The sequence below is a fragment of the Sinocyclocheilus rhinocerous genome, unplaced genomic scaffold, assembly GCF_001515625.1.
Source record: "Sinocyclocheilus rhinocerous isolate Xijiao unplaced genomic scaffold, SAMN03320098_v1.1 scaffold576, whole genome shotgun sequence".
NCBI lineage: Eukaryota > Metazoa > Chordata > Actinopteri > Cypriniformes > Cyprinidae > Sinocyclocheilus > Sinocyclocheilus rhinocerous.
The window spans coordinates 3,426,993-3,447,599 of NW_015662167.1; the positions used below are offsets into that span (position 1 = coordinate 3,426,993).

General features: G+C 38.2%; 1 protein-coding gene and 1 long non-coding RNA gene across 2 annotated transcripts; one reads left to right on the forward strand and one right to left on the reverse strand.

Annotated features, from left to right (window-relative positions):
• Positions 1-6,207: 6,207 nt before the first annotated feature.
• On the reverse strand, positions 6,208-18,262 carry LOC107727813 (short-chain dehydrogenase/reductase 3-like). Its single transcript, XM_016537812.1, has 6 exons — positions 17,559-18,262; positions 12,901-13,044; positions 12,499-12,618; positions 7,647-7,885; positions 6,904-7,029; positions 6,208-6,808 (listed from the first exon to the last, which is right to left on the reverse strand). Exons 1-6 carry the CDS (start codon positions 17,751-17,753, stop codon positions 6,724-6,726), a joined length of 909 nt encoding a protein of 302 aa, XP_016393298.1. The 5' UTR covers positions 17,754-18,262; the 3' UTR covers positions 6,208-6,723.
• Positions 7,804-20,352, forward strand: LOC107727815 (uncharacterized). The gene is made up of 3 exons (XR_001638398.1): positions 7,804-7,910; positions 17,567-17,665; positions 19,537-20,352. It is a non-coding gene; the product is annotated as an uncharacterized LOC107727815 (long non-coding RNA).
• Positions 20,353-20,607: the final 255 nt, after the last annotated feature.

The following is a 20,607-nucleotide window of genomic DNA, read 5'->3' on the forward strand; positions in this document are numbered from 1 at the left end:
TCGCATGTCAAGCCAGTTATCTCAAAGTGATTGTTGGTGAAGAATTCTTCCCAAAAGGATTAATGATGTCTGATCTGACAGATTTATTGATCTGGCGAGTGCAACCGTGAGTGAGAACTCTGTCACTTTTTTAGATTAAGTTCCCACATGGGTCCTCACATTGACATCAAACGGGCCAATAAATCCAACGGGAGCAAACACAGTGCAACAGGTCACAGAAAGGTAACTCTCTTTGTCTCCTCTGGAAGACCTCTGAGTCGGTATTTATGAATGGCCAAAGGCATTCAGACACATCTGGTCTCTCACTTAGTCATGACTCGATCTGCGTGTTGAAAGTGTACATAAGCTGTTTAAGCTGTTTCCCTCATTAGCTCGGGGTGCTATGAAGAACTTGTATCCTTTTCATGACCCACTAATGGTCTTAGCTTGATTAACTCTGAACTCTGGCAGTAAGGGGAACTTTTTTTTCCTGGTACAACGCCTGAGAATGGATCGTGATTGCATAACTGACAAGGAAGTGGCTTGGGTCGTAAATAATGTGCACGAAATGATCCATCTGGGAACAGCACTTTCAGTGGAGGCTCCAAATTTGTGGCCTGGTGGCCTTTAAAAAGACCCCAGAATACATTGCCAAATCCTAAACTGTGTTTAACCCATGCACCCCACTCCCTCTGTCTGTTTGCATTTTCTTCTGCCTTTCATTCTGTTTACAAGCATGTAGGACGTCTCTTTCTTTGTGTCAGCTGGCTAAACTCACTTTATTTTGGTTCATACAATGAAAGTCATTAGTGTCTAGGGCTGTCCTCGACTAAGGATTTTTCTGGTCGATTAGTAGTTGTTCATTTTAAGCATTAGTCGACTAATCGCATGTTTATTGATAAACCATTTAAATCATTAGGCTATATGAGCCTTTAATTGCGCTCAAACACATGCATAAAGCTTGCCACAGTGCACTAGCAGAAGTAATGATTATGAATGTGTCAGGGAAAAACAGTAAGGAGACTGCATTAACATTTTAATATTTTGATAAACTAGTGCTTTCTTTGTTCTCTGTATAAGAGACACTGACAGAAATTGCATTTTTGGATGACTTCAGTGTTGCCAAATCCAAAGGTTTTCCCATGGAATGAGGCTATTTATACACTGTTGCAGTTGGATGTTTTTTAGTCTGCAGGTTAAAGCAATCTCTACCTGGAATGTGATTTTGACAGAGGGGAAAACTGCAGGGGAAAAAAATGCATCGCATGTTTATAAACCATTTAAATCATTAGGCTATTATGAGCCTTTAATTGCCTACATAGCCTAATACGCGCTCAAACACATGCATAAAGCTTGCCACAGTGCACTAGCAGAAGTAATGATTATGAATGTGTCAGGGAAAAACAGTAAGGAGACTGCATTAACATTTTAATATTTTGATAAACTAGTGCTTTCTTTGTTCTCTGTATAAGAGACACTGACAGAAATTGCATTTTTGGATGACTTCAGTGTTGCCAAATCCAAAGGTTTTCCCATGGAATGAGGCTATTTATACACTGTTGCAGTTGGATGTTTTTTAGTCTGCAGGTTAAAGCAATCTCTACCTGGAATGTGATTTTGACAGAGGGGAAAACTGCAGGGAAAAAAAATGCAATTTGGCTACTTTTGATTAGCAATTGGGGTGGTTTCGTTTCACAGACCTGGCAACCCTAGATGAACTATCCCTTTAACTAATTCCCACAACACACGTGCTATTCCATCAAAAGTGAGCACATGCAGAGATCAATGTAAAGAATCATTGCAAAGTCTTTGTTTTTGTCTCCGTTGTAATCTCGATAGGAGAGGTGTAGGCCCTTGCAGCTAGATGAAAGCTTGAGTGTAATAAACAGCCCGGCCATAAAGGCGAGCTGATCTGGCACGCCTGTGCAGCCCTTATGTAATTTCTCGCCTGGCTGTGATGTCTGCGGTTCTGTTGTTGTTCCTGCTTTGATCTACTACAGTGATAACAGCGTTCCAGAAAGCGATGCTAATGAAAAAAGATATAGCGGGAGTGGAAGTTCACCACAGCTCACAGGAAAGATCCTTGCTGATAAGAACACTGCTTTTCTGTATGCTTCATCTATAGAGGAAGCATTAGAGGAGCATTGCGCACTCTGATAGAACCAGGTGTAGTGTCTGATATGGGAACTATATGTTACTGTTCATTTTCTGCTAAGACCACACATGTCAGGATATAAATTAGCAATATTCTTCTTAAAGGGATAGTCTGCCCAAAAATGAAAATTCTGTCATTACTTCCTTACCTTCATGACTTACTTGCTCTTTTCCTTACAATTCCAGTTATTGGGTACTGAGGCTCTCAAGCATCAAAAAGACAAAAAACACCAATAAAGTATGATAGATGTTGTCCATATGACTATATTCGAAGTCTTCTGAAGCCATACATAAGAGACTAAACCGTAAACCATTATTTATTAACATCTTGACATGTTAATAAACTCTACTTTTCTGTCTTGGCATAAGGACACTGATTATGCATGACCTTTAACCTCATGCCTCAGTTGCCCATAATTCTCAGCAGACAGGGCAACTGAGGCATGAGGTTCAGCCCCCTGCTGGGGGTCAGCAAAGTCTCATTTTGTCAGATCAGCTGCTGAATGATGGATGAATAGCGTGTCGAACTAGCAACAGTGCTAATCAGGAGCGAAGGAACATGCCCAAACTCATTTACAGTGAATTCCATCCAAATCCAGGCATCAAGAACAGACTAATGTAAGCTAATAGGATTAACCATAATTACCAAATACAATGAATGTGATAATTACAACAAAAAAAAAGCCTTTTTTTTTTTTTTACTTTTGGAATATTTTAAGACCGTTTGAAAGTACGCATGTAGGAGAAAAAAGGTAAAATTTAAAGCTGGTTGAGTTTCAAATATTTGCCTTGATGATTTATGTTGTTTTCTCTTATTGCATCAACCATGACATTGCCCTTTCAGAGTGCTTTTTTTTTAGGATTTCTGTGGCTTTTTGAATTTCCTCATAAGCCTTCTTGATCCATGAGCCAGGAAATATGGATTGAAAGAAAAAAGGATTACAGACTAATATGGAAAACAGATTCGGCAGAATAAAGTACCGATGTCATAAATGCATAACCACAGACCTGCAACATTAAGATTCCCACTCATGAATCCGCAGGGACTGAGTGGATCGGAGACATCATGATACGCTCTGAATTAAATCATCAGTATTCTTGCTCTCATTCTGATGTAATACGAGGAGATACACATACGAGGAGTAATTAATAAGCCATGTGTTTTATGAAGAATGATTCGGCAGAATAAAGTACCGATGTCATAAATGCATAACCACAGACCAAATCATCAGTATTCTTGCTCTCATTCTGATGCTATACGAGGAGATACACATACGAGGAGTAATTAATAAGCAATGTGTTTTATGAAGAATGTCTCGTCTGTATTTGGGAATAATAAATCCTGCTCCGGTTGGGGAAAAGTCATTGTCTTTTTTGTTGTTTTGTTTTTCTGTTCCACATATGTCTTTTTCCAGCTCATAGGGACTCTGATCAAAGTCTGATCACTGAGGATGGATTGCAAACATGGTTTAATGATTTCAAGCAAGCTTTGCAATTGAGTATGAATGCAGTCAGAACTGTATGAGAGGTCTATGATTTATGTTTGACTAACCCTGGTCTGAACCTTCCCGCTGGGGTCTGAACCCTTCTTTTCTTTTGCATACGTACAACTCCCCAATTTCATGACCCTCGGGCGACTTTACGTTCTTCCTGCAGCATTTCAAATGGCCCACTCTGGGGCAATGAAAACCAGTCCCCACAAGAGACTCCTATTTTTCCTTTAACTGAGCATGTTTTAATTTATTTTCTTCTCAAACTCAGGATGTGCAGCATAGCTGTAATTGTTGAAGAAGGTGCTTGTGGTTTACTGTGATTCATATGATTCTTATGTGGTTTATCTGGCTGCCAGAGGTCAGACAGATCCCACATTTTTATTTATTCTTCATCGTTAGGACTTGCACAGAGGGTTGAACTTGGTTTTTGCACTTCAGATATGAATGTTTGCACAGTACATAGACCAAAGCGTTGAGAGATATTTTGGCAATAGCTTTTATTTTTAGAATTTTATTTTAATTTTAGTTTGTTTTAGTCATTTATGGGCTTTTGTCATTTTATTAATTTTCATTAATTATTTTATTAGTTTTTTTAAATAAATATTTCCAATTTGTTTTCAGATCATTTTTAGTTTTAGTATTATTAGTACTTAAGTTTATATTATTTCAGTTGGCAATTTTTAAGTTTTTAAGTGTCAGTTTCTCATCTTTTTTATTTTATTTCAGCATTATTTAAATTAGTAAAAATGATTTTTAATAGTTTAACAACACTGGTCAATCAAATAAAAAATGTAACTGAATTAGATTTATCACATTAATGCAATTAATATATTTAACTATTTTAATTTAAATTAGGGCTGTCAGTTGAATACAATTTTTAATCTAATTTAAAAATTGTGTTCTAATTCATCTAATTAATCACAAAATAAATTTGACTGTGAAAATACCCACAAAAGATTATTTAAAGTTATTTTGTGTTAAATGAGAAAGTATCAAGTAGACATTACAAATTGTAGCTTTAGTAAGAAAAATTTTAATTGATTGAACATAAAATGTATTATACACAAACATTTAAGCTACAACGGCCTAACATAAACTATGGAATATAAAAGAAGATAATTTAAGAAACAACTCAGTATTTTTTGTTCATACAATGAAAGTCATTAACCAAAACAGCTTTGTTACCAGTCTTCAAAATACCTTCTTTTATGTTCCACAAAAGAAGTGTTTGAAACGACATGAGTGTGAGTAAATTATGACAGAATTTTTATTTGGGGGGGCGGGGGTGAATTAGGCCTATCCCTTTAATGTTTTTATTATTTATAATATTAACGTTTTTATTATTATTATTTTATGAAATGATACTCTAAATAAAAAAACTAAATCTGCCAGCAGGTGGCGGTAAATGTTTTCATTCGATTCGTTCAAACGGCTGATTCATTTAGGAATGAAGTAAATGGCTCTCTATGAATGAGGCTTTGAATCATTGGTTCACACTATTCGTTCAAAACGCGGATTCATTCAGAAACTAAACCCAGCTGTGTTGATCGGAGATGCTCCACAATTCTGCAATGGCTATAAAGGTAATATGTTCTCTGCAAAATTGAGCAAAAACACATAATATTGTTGTGTTTAAAATATAATACTTTATCAACTTTTTATTTACTGTTGTATAAAATCAAATTTAAACTCGTGATATACAGGACGAAATCAGCACTCGTGTGATGCACTGCTGCTCGTGTGATATCGTATGATATAAATATGAGACAACTCATACAGGGGAATTTTTTGCAGCAGTATTTTGAATTTTAGGGCATAACTGCATTTATGGAGTTGTTGTCCTGCATCATATTTGTCAACAGTTAACTGTATGTAATGTAAGATGATGTACAGGTCTGGGGCGGGGCCAGTGCGTTAACTGCATTAAAATATTTTAATAGCGTTATTTTTCATAACTAATTAAGTTAATGCGTTAAACTGACAGACCTAATTTAAGTATCTAAATAAATACATTTACTTAATAATAATGATTAAATTGTGAATACTTTTTATTAGTTGTTTTAAATCAACATGTTAAATTGACAGCCCCTTTTGAGAGCTTGAATGTTACACAGGGTAAAAATTTTTATTGAAATATGTTTTTAAATCAACAGCTTTAGTAAATAGCCTCAGATCACATCAAGAGAGTTGTACTATACTTTTAATCTTAGAAAGGCACAGGTGTTTTTTTGTTTTGTTTTTGTTTTTTTTAACATAACACCACAGCAGTGGTTGGATGGATCTGTGGTTAAATATTTCCAGCTTGCCATAAAGCAAATCACAAGAAAGCACAGCATTTTCCCTGGTCTCCCTTTAACTTTGTGCTCAGAACAAAGTACACACTTTTGAAAGTTACAATTGAGCCAGCCAAACCTTCAACACAAAGTTAAAAAAGTAACTCGACCCTGCTTTGAAAAAAAAAACCAAGCTCACATCTTTGTTGTATCTTTTCAAAAGAGAAGAGACCAAGAAAAATGACACAAAACAGATCTGACTTATTTCTTTCCACCAGCAGCACAGTGAATTTATCTGACAGGGGGAATGAGTCAACCCACGTGCTGGAGCAGCAGGTCAAGCCTGTTGTGTTGATAAGTATGAAGTGCTGAAGAGGCATTTATTGCTGTCGACCCGCGGGACAACACAGACTTTCCAACCGTATGATGCCCAGGGCTAGTCCAACCACAGCTTTACTTTGTGAGCCTGGATTTTAAAACATCCCAATAGAAGGCTTTTCTCTTTAAAACTGCTTTTTATTCAGATGCTGAATTTACAGTGACCGTAGTTAAAAATGTGATTGTTAAAAACTTTAAAGTAAACATACAGTACGGCGGTCGGTTGAGGCTTTTTTGTGTCCATTCTGTGTTTGTCCAACACTGCAACACAGAAGTCAGTGGTGACCTGCAAAGGGTCCTAGAAATGAGGCACCATGTGCACTGGCATGCCGTATTTTTCTTCTAACTCGCTGCTTCTGGCATACTCCATAGCTCTTGTTCGACCACAAAACAGTTTTCTTAAAAAAATTGTAACATTTGAAACTCCGTTGTCGTTTCTAGACCTCTCATGTCCGTCCCTTAAAAGTATTCATGCAGGTGTAGCTTCCTGAGAACTTGTGGATTTCTTCAAGGGCACTCTGCGGTAGCATACTGTTTCAAGGGTAAAACAAAGTATATAATCAGTGAGGGTTTTCAAAACACATTTGCTGAAATAATTTATATTCGTAAATGGTATCAGGCTATACCTTTTGAGGATAACGAGTGCATGCATGGTCCAGGGTAGGTAAACAAAGGCTGTATTGGTCCTAACAGCATCCACTGTTTTTTGGGCTACCACCTCAGGCTTTAGAGGAGGGAAGAGTTGGGGGAACCTGCAGAGAAAAAACAGTTATTTTTATTGACTCACAAATATGCCCCATTGTGAAATGGTAAACAAAGAAAGTCAAATGTGAGATTGCTAAATGAATGTCTTAAAGGGATAGTTCACCTTCAGTTGCTGGTCCCCATTGACTTCCATGGAGGTCAATGGGGACCAACTGAAGGTGAACTTATCCCTTTAATAGCAATTTGGCTATTGGTTATTATATATATATATATATATATATATATATATATAAGTGTGTGTTTGTGTCACATCTGTGTGATGTGACATCAACAGAAAAGTAAAGCCGTTTCACCTGAAAACCAAGTTATTGCATTCGGATTAAAGATTATGAAGAAAATAGTTTTTTTGGAATAATGTGTAATGATGAATCATGCTTTAACAAAACCGGGTCCATTTTGATTTGATGTTCACATAAAAGTACTTCAAATGATGATCTAACCCATTTTGCTTCCTCGATGTGACTTACTGCCAGTTGAAATGGTATAATCAAAAGGAAAGGTAGACTGAATTGATTTCTTCCATCAATTATTTGGATGGATAAAAAGCTGTCTATATGAGTGAATTTTTTAAAATTATAAATTTGTGCTGTACCCATCAGCTCACCTGACTCTCATGCCTTGAAACATTTCAGTGTTGGTGTGGAACGGGAGGACAGTGGTACAGACCACCCCTGAGCAGTCCAGCAACCCCAGAGTGAGGCTTTCCATGAAGGCTAGTGATGATGCTTTAGAAGTGCAGTAGTCTATAGCACCAGGGATGGGCGAAAGAGACAGGATGGAGTTGACGCACACAACATGACCATTTTGCAGTTCCAGCATACGAGGCAAGAAGGCTTTTGTGGTCTGTGGATGAAAAGATTATTAAAAGGTAAATTAAACCCCTGGAAGTAGGAATTTGGAAGGCAGGTGATAAAAATGTCAAATATTACATAACCTAATATGTAAATGATGTTATTAACTTAAAATACTTTCTCATAACTCATTTCACTTTAATGTGTTCTGTGGTACTTTTACAACATTGCATTATTTGTTTTAGTCTAACATAGCAACATTAACCAGTGGTGCGCGTTTGGCTGTGGGACTGTGTTTGAATAACCAATAGCAAAATGGGGATGTTTTTTTTTTTTTTTTTTTTGGAACAAAAATTACACTTTAGCTTCTCTCAACCCATAAGACCTTCATTCATCTTTGGAATACTAATTAAGATATTTTTGATGAAATGAGCTTTCTGACCCTGCATAGAAAGCAACGCAACTACCACGTTCAAGGCCCAGAAATGTAGTAAGGACATTGTTAAAATAGTCCATAGAGAATACTTTTTGTGCGCAAAGAAAACCAAAATAATGAATTTATTCAACAATTCTTCTCTTCTGTATCAGTCTCTGCCACATATTCATAAGATTACCACAACGCATACGTGTGCTGGTATCGGTATCGGGCCCAATACTGAGCTCCTGTACTCGTACTCGTTAAAATGCCCCGATACCAAGCGCCGATACCACACAGCATGTGATAAGCGCCATATTCAGACAAAGAAACACCAACAACAGAACAACAGACAGCAGAATGGAGTTAAGGATGTCTACTACGAAGTATACAGTATGTATACAACGAACATAACGTTAAACATTCAGTATTAACGCCTGTATAGCTGAAGTGAGCGAGCTGGTAAGCAAAGCACGCTGAGTGGATTGAGCGCGCGGCGGCGCAGATGCGCGAGCTTGTCGAGTGAATATACCTTTCTCACAGACATCACTGGAAAGTTTGTAGTTCGGGCGGATATGTAAAAAACAAGTAAGTAAAACAATGCACAAGTTACTTAATGGTAGGGAGAGAGAGAGAGCGAGAGAGAGCACGCACACTTCTGTTGTGTGATCTTTGATGTTCACTCACTTAGCACACGTGACGATATTGGTATCGGTACTCTGTATCGGCAAGAACCAAAAATAAAAGTATCGTATCGGTCAAGTACTGGAAAAAGTGGTATCGGTGCATCCCTAATTTTAACGATGTCCTTACTACCTTTCTGGGTAGGGGTGGCCCGAAGCCGAATACCTTATTCGGAAAGGCACAGATAATGGCTTCAAAAACGAATAATGGATAACGAATAATTCTGCCCGAATATTAGGCTGATGCTAGGTAACAGGTGAGCCAGGGGATCAGCGTGATATTTTACACAAACCTCTAAAGTTACGCAATAATGAGTGTGTGAAGTGAATGCATGTAAACTTTATGAATGAAAAGAGCCCAAATCAAATCTGCCTCTCCGTGCATCTGTCAGAAATCAGTGCTTGGCAAGAGTAATATCAACTAAAATAATACATCATACACGTTGTACTATTTGTGTATATTTAAAAGGCAATGATTTAAACATTATAGGCTACGATATGATACACGAATGAATGGAATGAGCACAGCACGATCGCCAATCAAACAGCCGTGTTGCCAGTGTACCGACGAAACATGCTACCTATCAGATTGTGCTACCAAAAATATATTTCCATTGTTTTAAGGGTAAGTTTAGGGTAAGGGTAGGTATGGACGGGTAGGTTTAGGGTAGGGGGAGGTATGGACGCATGGATAAGATGCTGGTAGCACAATCTGATAGGCAGCATTTTTCGCTATCGATTTGTGCTACCTATCTTTTTAATGGGAGATAGCACAATCTGAGTGGGTAGCACAAATCGTCAGAACACTGTCTCTGCGCGTCTCTCAAAAACCAAACCAGCTCTCTGTCAAGAGTAGAATAATCAGCTTAGATACAGATACATTTTCTACTAGGCCTACATGTGTTTCTTTATCTTTTGCTGGTTTGCGTGACACACGCACATTTGTTTAGAGAAGTTCAAAAAAAGGCTGCTTAAAGAGTTCTGTGTAATGAAAAATTGTGCATTGAAACAATTCAGTCATGTTCAGATGATTACTAAACGTTTGTCATGAAAACTCTCTACTTGTATGATCAATTTATTTTTAGAATTTCCTTTTATATTTTAGAACACTGAATAGGGCAAATAGTCAAAACACAAATATTTTTCCATACTCTGTTCTCTCTTTTCCATACTTTCCAGACCTGCAAATTACTTTTTAATCTTGAAATATTTTTTTTAAACTGCGCAGTAACCGGTGAGCCAAAGGAAATCATGTTGTTTTACATAAACCTCTAAAATTACAACGCAGTAACAAGTATGTGAAGTAAATGAGTGTAAACTATGAATAAAATAAGCGCAAATAAAATAGCAGTGTTGCACTTGCCTTTTTCCATGCATTCCCTGGAAATTACTTAAATAAAATTCCATATTTCTGAACTGCATAGGAACCCTTACTGTTTTAATCAGAAGATTATATAAAATATAAATATAAATAATAAATAATATAAATATTTATTTATCAGATCACGAAAGGTCCCCAAGCTGGGACTCGAACTCGCATTCCGCGAAGCACAACCGCACTACATCTCGAAGCACTGCCTATACAAGTGTATCAGCTCCGACTGTTATAAGATATTTAAATAAATGTTATTATCATAAAAAAAATTTAGTTAAACACGGCATATTTGTTCAGTGATAACTACGGAAAAAAAAGGCTGTAAAACCATCGACATAATGGTCTTATCAAGTATAACTGTACGAAGTTCCGGTTCAAGCTCTGCCTACTTCCGGTCGCCGTGATTTTGCCAAGTAAGACATGTTCCTGGAGCAACATCTTTTGATGATCCTGGATCAACATTATTGTCCAAAAATATAGACTTAACCCAATCCCTACCTCTAAACCTAACCTTACCCATAATTTATTCCTAAAATCAGTGGGAAATGATAGCTCATTAACAAGAGCGTAGAAGCACCTAATCCTGATTGTAAGCCTAAAACAGATATTTCCTGAAAAGTTATATCTCTATTCTGATTGGTTGATTGTAATGTTGTTCCAGGATCAACAAGGATGTTGATCCAGGAACATGTTGTACTTGGTGAAATCACGGTCACCGCCTACTTCCTACTACTACTACTCTTATAGTATTAATTTAGGTTTTGAATTAGCTTTTATATCTTAATTTTATTCATTTATTTTAGTTTTAGCAATTTTATTATTTAAATTAAACTTATTTCCATTTATTTGCCGAGGCAACATTTAGATTTTTAACAATTGTAACATTTAAGTTTACATTTATGCATTTGGCAGACAAGAGCCAACAATATTCGTAATATACAATACCAGGTCTATTAAACTATTTGGAATAAGGTGACCAGACGTGCCATTTCCCGGGGACACGTTCTGCCCAGGATTTCTAAATTGCCTAAAATAACCAGGTGTTGGTTGTTTGTGCTGCGCCGATCGATCATTGTTTGACATCAAAGTACCGCGAGAGTGATTGGAAAGCACAGGGCCGTTTCTAGCCAATTTGACGCCCTAGGCGAAATCCCTATTGACCCCCCCTCCCTCCGTAAGGATGATGAATCTCGTGAATTAGCGAATTTTACACAGAATTTTACTATACAAATATTTTTTAATTGGATGTTAAAATTTATATGGGAATATTGCATGACACGCTGATCCTTTAACAATGCATTGGCGCAAAAAACACACCTTTTGGACAAATCTGCCACAAATATTTGGACAAATGTGCCACAAAAGTGCCACAAATACTGCCTAAACAAAATACTGATTTTGTGCACTTTATTTACTGTACCAATATTTTAAATTGGCCTTTGAACTTAGCTTTATTGCATGGCAAAAAAAAGTGTTACCTTGCCAAAGCACTGACAGAGCCCACTGATCTAACGGCGTTGTTGAGCGCTCCAAATGCAAACTTTGCATGAAACAATCAGGCAGCAATTGACAGCACTCTGAACTAGTGGCATACAGGCATCGTCAGATTGACAGTACTCTAGCCCAATAATGTTGGGGGATCCAGTGGGGGCGGCAGTCATATTTCAGGGTGACCGTGCCACTCTTTATCACAACCCTGCTAAAAGTGCCAGTACCAGTGTTGCCAAACCCCTCCCTCAGAAAATCGCTAGAACCACCCTCAAAAGTCTCCATTTTTCACAAAAAGTCGCCAAATATGAAAACAAAGTAAATACAGGTAAATTTGGTAAAGGTAAAAGAAAGTAAATATATATATACACTTTACAAATAACGCCTAGCTCGCCTATGCCTAGAAACGGCCCTGGGAAAGCATAAGGAACTGTCTGCTCTGCGTTCTATAGCTCTCGAGGTACTTTGATGTCATACAACGATCGATCGGCGCAGCAAAAACATCTGCGGCAGATGAAATCCTGGGCAGAATGTGTCTCCGGGAAGTGGCATGTCTGGTCACCTTAATTTGGAAGCAAACTAGAAAAGACAAGAAAGTGTTACATTTAGATTAATGCAACTTTAATAGCTGTTTTAGTTTTGACAACATTGAATCAGACAAACCCATCCTATCTTATCCTTTCCCAACTCATTTATGTACTTACCCAAAACTGTCCCATGGTGTTGATATGCTGTGACTTCAGAAGAGCATCATCATCACTGTCCAGCAAACTCTTCCCATGCACCACTGCAGCATTATTCACTAGAATGGTAACATCTCCCACCTACCATAAGAAAAAAAAGACCCACTGTGAGATATTCTTTCCAAAAATGTGCTTTTGTTCTCTTTCATGGCTAGTTAGCTCTGCCATACTGCTGGGCCTTATCTAACCCAGACATTTCAGGCTAAGTGTAATCTCTATCCAGGCTACGGGGGTGGAAGGCAACAGAGCTGAGACAAAGCCAGCACTGGGGTTATTACAGGTTATTAGAGCCAACCAGTTTGAACTAATCTTATTATGGTCTTAATTAAGAAACTCCTCAGGGTATGATATTATGGGGCATACCTTTTCTCTGACAACCTTGGCTTGCTTGTAAACCTCTTCTCTGTTGGCCACATCGCAAACAAAATAATGGCACTCCGTCCCCATGAGGGCGATCTCCTCGCATGCCTCCTTCAGACATTTTTCCGTCCGGCCCCACAGGATTAGCTGTTAAGAGATAGGAACCACATGTCAAAGGTGGACCAGAGCAGAAAACTGACAAGAAATCTAAAGGTTTACGAAGCATGATGGGATCTGTCATATTGGCCATGAATCATCTTTCCGAAAGCAAAACCATAATACGTCACTGCTCAATAGCACAGATATGTACTTAGTCACATGAATTCACATTTCAAAGTAGATTTAATTTGCTTGAAAGAATTTCATGTTGTCAGTTGTTGTGCTTTAACAGTGTCTTACCTAATTTATCATGACTTGCGTTCTTCAATGTGGGTGTTTACTAGTAAACACGAGGATATGTGGCCTATAATTCATGCCAAAACTTTTGACACAGAAAGCATGAGTCAGATGATAATCTGTTATTGTATTTCAGTATGTGCTTTTTAAATTAAAACCACATTTACTTGGAACTCTATATGAGGACTAGGAGAAATATGGTATTCTACAATGGTATTCCATGGAAAAAAATAAATAATAATGTATTTCAAATTTAAATTATGCCACACACCACAAGGGTCATACCACAATTTTTACAACAAAAGCTTTTTCCATTTGTGAGGAATACAGTATATACCACACCAACATATGAAAAACAGTAGTTGGGTATGGTATAAACAGAAGAGTCCCATTCATTGAAGGAACAGTGGGGCTATTTTTCACGGCCACTATTAGTTTGGAGAAGGATTAAGAGAGAAGCCTATGTGAATGGATTGGCTGGGACAGGGAACATAGGGGGGCAGTGATTGGTCAATTAGATTTGTCAGTCTGAGAGGTCAAGGAAAGGTAATGAAATCAGTGATGCTGCCTCATCATCTCTCACAGACAGTTCTCATAGAGATTACACAGCCTGCTGGGCATACTGACCCAGCCATTTTCTGCTTCAACAACCTCATAATTGTGTGTGTGTGTTTGTGTACCTGGTATTTATCACGTTATGGGGACCAAATGTCCACACAAGGATAGTAATACCACTTTTTTTTAGGTCCCCATGAGGAAACAAGCTTATAAACCATATTGAATGAAGTTTTTTGAAAATCTAAAAATGCAGAAAGTTTCCTGTAAAGGGTAGGTATAGGTGTAGGGTTGGTGTAGTGCAATAGAAAATACAGTTTGTACAGTATAAAAACCATTACGCCTATGGAATGTCCCCATAAAACATGGAAACACAATGTGTGTATGTGTGTGTGTGTGTGTGTGTGTGCGTGCACACATTGGTTAACTGTCCTTTTGGGACAAATATTGCTGCTTTTGGTTTTATTGGAACCAAAATACTGTTGTCAGCTAAACCCAGGGTCTGGTTTGAGGTTTTTACTTTCACAAAGCTTTGCTTTTAATGGCAAGAACTGAATATTGAAGTGTAAAGTTACCTTTTTCACACTGCTGGCTGGTTGTCACTGAAAAATGGTTCACATTTATTCACCATGGTTGCCTGTAATTGGTCTAATGCTGTTTTTTTCTTTTCGAGAAAGGGTTTGTGGAAATTTCCAGCCTCTAAACATGTGGTGTGTTCTTTTCGATGTATTTCAGCCGACTTCTGCATGGAAAAATGGAGCTATTACTAGGGTCAATCTGAAATGTGAAGAAACATTACTCACCAAAAATGTAAGACTGTTTTACGCTGTGTTTTTCTAGCTAAATTAATTCTAACCAGATAACGATTTAATGTTAGCCATCCTAATTAACCTGGAGCAATCTCTGTGGTCCCTATCAGTGATGTTTGCTGATGAATTAAGCCAAAGGTGGTCTGATCTGTAGGTGATTTCACCTCTTTGGCCTAATGCACGTTTATTTGATGAACTTGCCTTTGTGTTCTTGTATGGGTCTGCTTTATATGCATGGCCTTTGAGCTAATTACTGGGAAGGTCTTGATTAAGCTTCTAATAGGATTTCACAACAATCTTGATATTTTTTTGTCAGAGAACAAGAGCTCACAAGGTGGTCTCCCTTACAATCCCACTATGAGCTTCATCTGCACACATCACATTAGCAAGTCTTATAGTCCTTAGAGTAGCAATGGCTGAGTGCACTGCATTAGCATATAATATGCGAAAATAAGGAGCAAACAAACCGTGCTTAATCCAGTCCTGTGAGGACACACATTGTGTTTCCTTAAAGATGAACACAAATGATGAGTGCTCTGTGTTTGAAGCCCTCATGAAGGAGCATTTAAGCTGGTTTATGGTGAAAGACATGATAACATCAGCATTTCACCATCCAATTTGCACCGTATGGAATGGTTCTGAGTTCAGGAGGCACAAGGAGTTCAGGAGGCAGTCGCCTGCCGCTGTCTAATTAGTGTGGAGACAGAAGGGTCAGCCACAGGGCACTGCCCAGCTGGGAGCTGTATGGTCCCTGCCACCCTCCCCCCAGCCCATACACATACAGAAAGCAATTTACATAGGGCTGACTTTCTTCAAACTTCCTTAAGCCATTAGCCATGGGACCACATGGATGGTCACTGATGATGGTGCTTCTGTACACAGGTTCCAAAAGAGGGTTTTGGCAGAAGAAACTTTCGGTGAAAAGCTCTATTTATTTCTTAGTGCAAACAATATTTAAATAATCTAAAGATTATTTTTCCACTACCTTTTGTGCAGTGGAAAGTTCCATGGATATTAAAGGTCTTTGGCTTTATGGATCTATAGATGCCAATAAAGAACCTTTATTTTTAAGAGCTCCAGAATTTCTGTTCTTGTTTTTTTATTTTTCTTGGTTCTTCAAACCATCATTTAGGGTTTGGTAAGTGGGCGATGACATAATTTTTGCAAAAATTTTCCAGTGTTGAATTACCATGCAGTGAGGATTTGCTGACCTCTTGGACGGCATAATAAATGGTTGCTTTCTGGAAAATTTCAACCCCCACCTAGTGGTCAATTAAATTTGAGGCTGTGCATTTATGATTCATGCCTTTTTAGCATTCCTTAAGAATGGGCTAACTGTGAAGATAGCCACTGCAGGTGTCTCTTCTGAAGCCTTCACACCTTGACAATGGCTAACAACGGGGTGTTGACAAGCACAGTGGCTTCCTTTAACGTACTGCTGCAAAGCTGCTTCTTTCAAAGACCTTTGCCCTGGGACGTTGAGAATGTTGGTGAGCATTCAGGGATCTAAGGTCTCCGAATTGTTTGCTGTGTAAGGTTTGTGCTGCGACTCTTATGATGGGTTTTTATTTAGCCTCATACACACAAGCTTCTCTGGAGGGGAAATGTGTATAAATCAAAGTAAAGCCATGGGTGTAATGCCGCCAAGCATGGGGGCCCCTGTCACAGTTTCAGAAGTTATTAAGCTCTGTTTATTACAGTTGGGCCACTGGGTCTATTTATAATGCAATGTCTTGGGTGGGTGAGGCAGCTGAGACATTTCTTCCCAGCTCTTGACTTTCAGCACACAGTCCTGTTTCATTAGACTGTGCTTTGCAATCTGACTGCTGGGACACAAAAACATTACACTACTGCCAACGTGAAAGATGTAATTAAGTCATTAAATACTCCAGATAGAGCTCGTAATAGAGTAAAAATTCATACGAAAAGTCAGAAGCCTAATCATCCAAGTGTTTAGTCAAGGTCAAAGTTGCTGGCACCATGAACCTCTTGGCCACATGGCCTCTCTTGTGGGGCCGCTGTATAATCTGAACATGAGAGCTGTTTGAAAAGTTTGAAAGAAGGATGTTTTCCTCAAAATAGCTGTTTGTTAGTTGACCCAGTTTGTATTACAAGTTGAACCAGACATTGGGTTCCAGCTCTACATTTTGATTGGTCTGTTGACCATAGGGGTTATGACCTATGCACTGTTGAGACAATGGGTTTATGAACAGGACCTGCAGTGTCCCTAGGGAGAGGAGTATCCCATCCAGACTGATACTTTTCAAAACAAAACAAACGCATCCATTACGTGGCTAATGATTTGTGTTAATGTGGATTAGTTTACAAAACATGCCATGATAACCACAGTTTTCACATACATACTATGGTTTCTACATTTATGATTACTACAGTACAGCTACACTGTATAAATGTTTTAATCATTTTTTAAAAACAACTTTCCCTTAATTAGCCTAATATTCAAATCAGTAGCCTATTCTCCGTGCATGTAATTACATTTATAGTGGTTAAGGAGATGCAGTGAACCATTTAAATTACAGTTAGATTCCGAAAGCGTCTCACACTGAAAATATTAGATTTTGTATTGTATTTTGGTGGAAACTGATAATTTTTGTAAGGGTAAGACAGTCATGGAATATAAATGTAGATTTATTGATAGTAACATTGCATAATTATAGCTAAATTATTTTTATATTAATAGCAGTTATGTAACTTTGAGCAATCTAACTGATAGTTTTGACTTACAGTTAACAATCAGAAAGGGAAAGAAAGAGGGAGACCACCAGGAATTAAAACTATGGGGCTATATACTAACACTATACACCCATGGAAAGTTTTGAATTGAAATATTATGCAGTATGCCAAGCCATATAACCAACAGTAATGATACATCATGTTTACCTTTTTAGCTCCACGCACGGCGAACTCCTTAGCCAGGTGACGGCCGATGCCCCGTCCGCCACCCGTGATAAGCACCACGTCTCCGGTCAGACCTCTCCGCCTGCTCGGTAAGAACCAGCACACGGTCGCCTTGACAATATAGTAGAATATCTGAATAGGTAAGAGCACCACGCAGCCCAGCGCCTTCAGATCCATTTCACTCCCTCAGTATTCGCTTATCTCAGTTCTCGCCTGGAACGATTGCTGAACTAATTGAATCCTTGCTCGGAGCGATCACCTTTACTCCTATTTTACAGGAGTGGTTAAGGCAATTTCGCCTTATTTCGCAAAGTTGACGGACACTAAATAGAGTGGAATTCATCTATCTACCACAATCCAACGCAGTTTATGTGCGCCCCGGCGGAATATCTGTCATTTTGCGCACCTTTATTCCACACAAACTCTTTATCCACGGAGCTCTTGCTGCGACAAGTGTGCGCTGCTGCTTTGCACCGTCCTGTCGCTACTGACAGCGGCCAGAATCCAACTCTGACGATACCTCGGATCTGATAGGGGTTTTAAAGAGACCATTTATCTTGATTGACAGCTGGAGGACTGACAGAAGTATCGCTTTATCAAACCTTGGTGTGAGGGTTTCTTTATGACGGCTATGTCCCCTCCCCCAGAAGTGGTGCCACAGGCAATTTCGTTGCCTTTCAACCTGCGTTTATTGTAACTAGTGGTGGGGATTTTTGCTTCATTCCAGTGATTCGAATCTTTTGAATCGGCTCACTAGAATGATTTGCTTAGCGAACATTTGGGCTATGCTACAATGAGTCCTTTAATCATTCACTTCATTAATCATTCGATTCGAATCGTATTCGCACACAGACAAACACACAAAACGTAGAGTAGAAACATGTCCTCTATTAATAAAATTGCATGTAGATCTATTTTTTTTCCCCACAAATGACAAATCTTATTATAATTCCCAATATTTTGTCAGCTACTGGGCATAACTTTAATCAAGCTGTAGGAAAAAAAAAAAAGAATAAATAATGAGTCATTTTAATTGTGTATGCTCAGTCATTTTGACACATTCATAATATTCTTCTTAGCCTTTCTCCTTGTGAACGAGATTAAATCGACGTTAAAATGACGAACTGGACAAACGGCTCCTTCAGTCTATAGTATCCAAATGGTGTAGGTCAACAGATTCTTGTAAACAAACGAGATAATTCAGTTAAGTTGGTTCATGTTAAGTATCGTTTAGTGCCGCTTGGTCAGACTCGAACAACAAAACCGTGTTTATTCTTTAGGTCGTTCCTTCACATAAAAAGGTCGATTCAAAACAGATTCACGAACGAAACACCATGCTCTTGCACAACATGCGTTTCGTATTGGCTACGTTTGCATGTGGTTGCATGAATCACTGGATGGACGTTTTTCGGTTTAACAAACTAGCTGTTTAAGTGCTTTGACACATGTTACAGGTAAGACTGATAAAGCTGCCAGTTAACACAAGTGTCAACACGACAGAGGATTTGTTAAACTGACGGGGGAAAATGAACCGGTTTGACAACATTTGTATTAACAGAAAATATATTTAAGTGCTATATACAATTAGAAAATGGCATTTTATGACCTTATAATGTTTTGAATAGCATGCCTACCTTTGTTTTGTTCACTGCATCGTAAACAAGTGGTCTAGCTTGTTTACAGTATTTTTTTCGAGGTAATGCTACATGTTATAGTGGCTTGTAATTTAAATCAAAAGAAGAATGGTCCTACAAACTGGATCTAGGCATCGTTTTTGCAAGGTTTCTGTACAAAACAGACAAACAACAAAATTGCATACCTTCAGACAGAAGCTTTCTCGTGTATTTTAATTTCATTTATCATATTAGTTATTTTCCACGTCAACTTTTCAATATGTGTAAACAAGCATGTGGTTTGCTTTAAATGCTGTTACACTTGGGTATCCTGTTTCTCTTTTCAGCCGGCAGTGCTCAGACTCAGGCAGAGGAAGGATTCCTGCAGACCAGTGCACCTCCAGAACATGGAGACCTTTGTAAATGGCTCTTAAACTCACACAGTAAACCCTGGAGCCGTTGTGGATATTCCAGACTGTGATTTTTGGCGTGGCCTCTGCTTCTACTGCTTAAAGTTGAATGGAGGGCTGCTCAGACTGGACCGGGTCAAAATGCAGCCTCACAAAGGCTGCTTTGTGCTATGCTGTGCCTTTTAGTAATGGCCCAGCAACTCTCAGAAGGTTTAATGGTTGTCTGGTGGGTGGAAAAAAGCATGTTTCACTTGAATTTGGCCTTTTCTGGATCTGTTGATCAAAAACAGGCCCAAAATCACAGATGCTGACGCAATTTTCTTATGTTGCACAATATTGTACAACCATTATTCTCTGTTTTTATTTGATGGTTTTATTTTATCTTGCACATTTTGTTGTGGAAATATAACAGCATGATGATGCTGAACAAAAAGGCTTTTTCTTTTCAGTTAGAGTGTCACTGCCATCTACAGATCAATAGTGAAAGTTCACTAAATCTGATGTATTCTCAGTGGTAGCCATAGTGCAAACACTGTCTGTCATGGAAGATTGTTTTATCATTTGCATTTGCGTAGTAAAAGGATTAAAGGAACGGAGTTATTTTCCAGTTGATGAATATGAGTGTTTTGTCTTCACTAAAGCTGTGCCACCATAAGTTATCTCTTATGTAAACATTCAGCCATCATATTTTCATGTGCATTGTTGAAATACTAATTAGCTTATCTGGTCAGTTAGAACATACCTAGTGGGCATTAGTCAGGGTTGGCAGATTTCAATTGTACTGTGGTCAGACTTTTCATCTACTTGGATAGTATAAATTCATACAGTGCCATATGCTTTTACTAGGGCTGTTGCCAGCATTGGGGAGTAACTAGTTACATGTAACGGTGCTATGTAATTTAATTACAAAATAAATGTAATTGCACCTTTACAGTTACTGAGAAAAAAATGTGTAATTAAATGACAGTTTATGAAAATTTGAATATTTTCACACACACACACAGATTT

Bases quoted from the DNA above. Each gene is read 5' to 3' on its own strand.
- LOC107727813 (XM_016537812.1), bottom strand. From the start codon at position 17,753: ATGGATCTGAAGGCGCTGGGCTGCGTGGTGCTCTTACCTATTCAGATA. The intron at 13,045-17,558 runs GTAAACATGATG...ATCTCTTAACAG, and splicing joins CCGTGCGTGGAGCTAAAAAG to CTAATCCTGTGGGGCCGGAC. The intron at 6,809-6,903 runs GTATAGCCTGAT...CCCTTGAAACAG, and splicing joins GCACTCGTTATCCTCAAAAG to TATGCTACCGCAGAGTGCCC.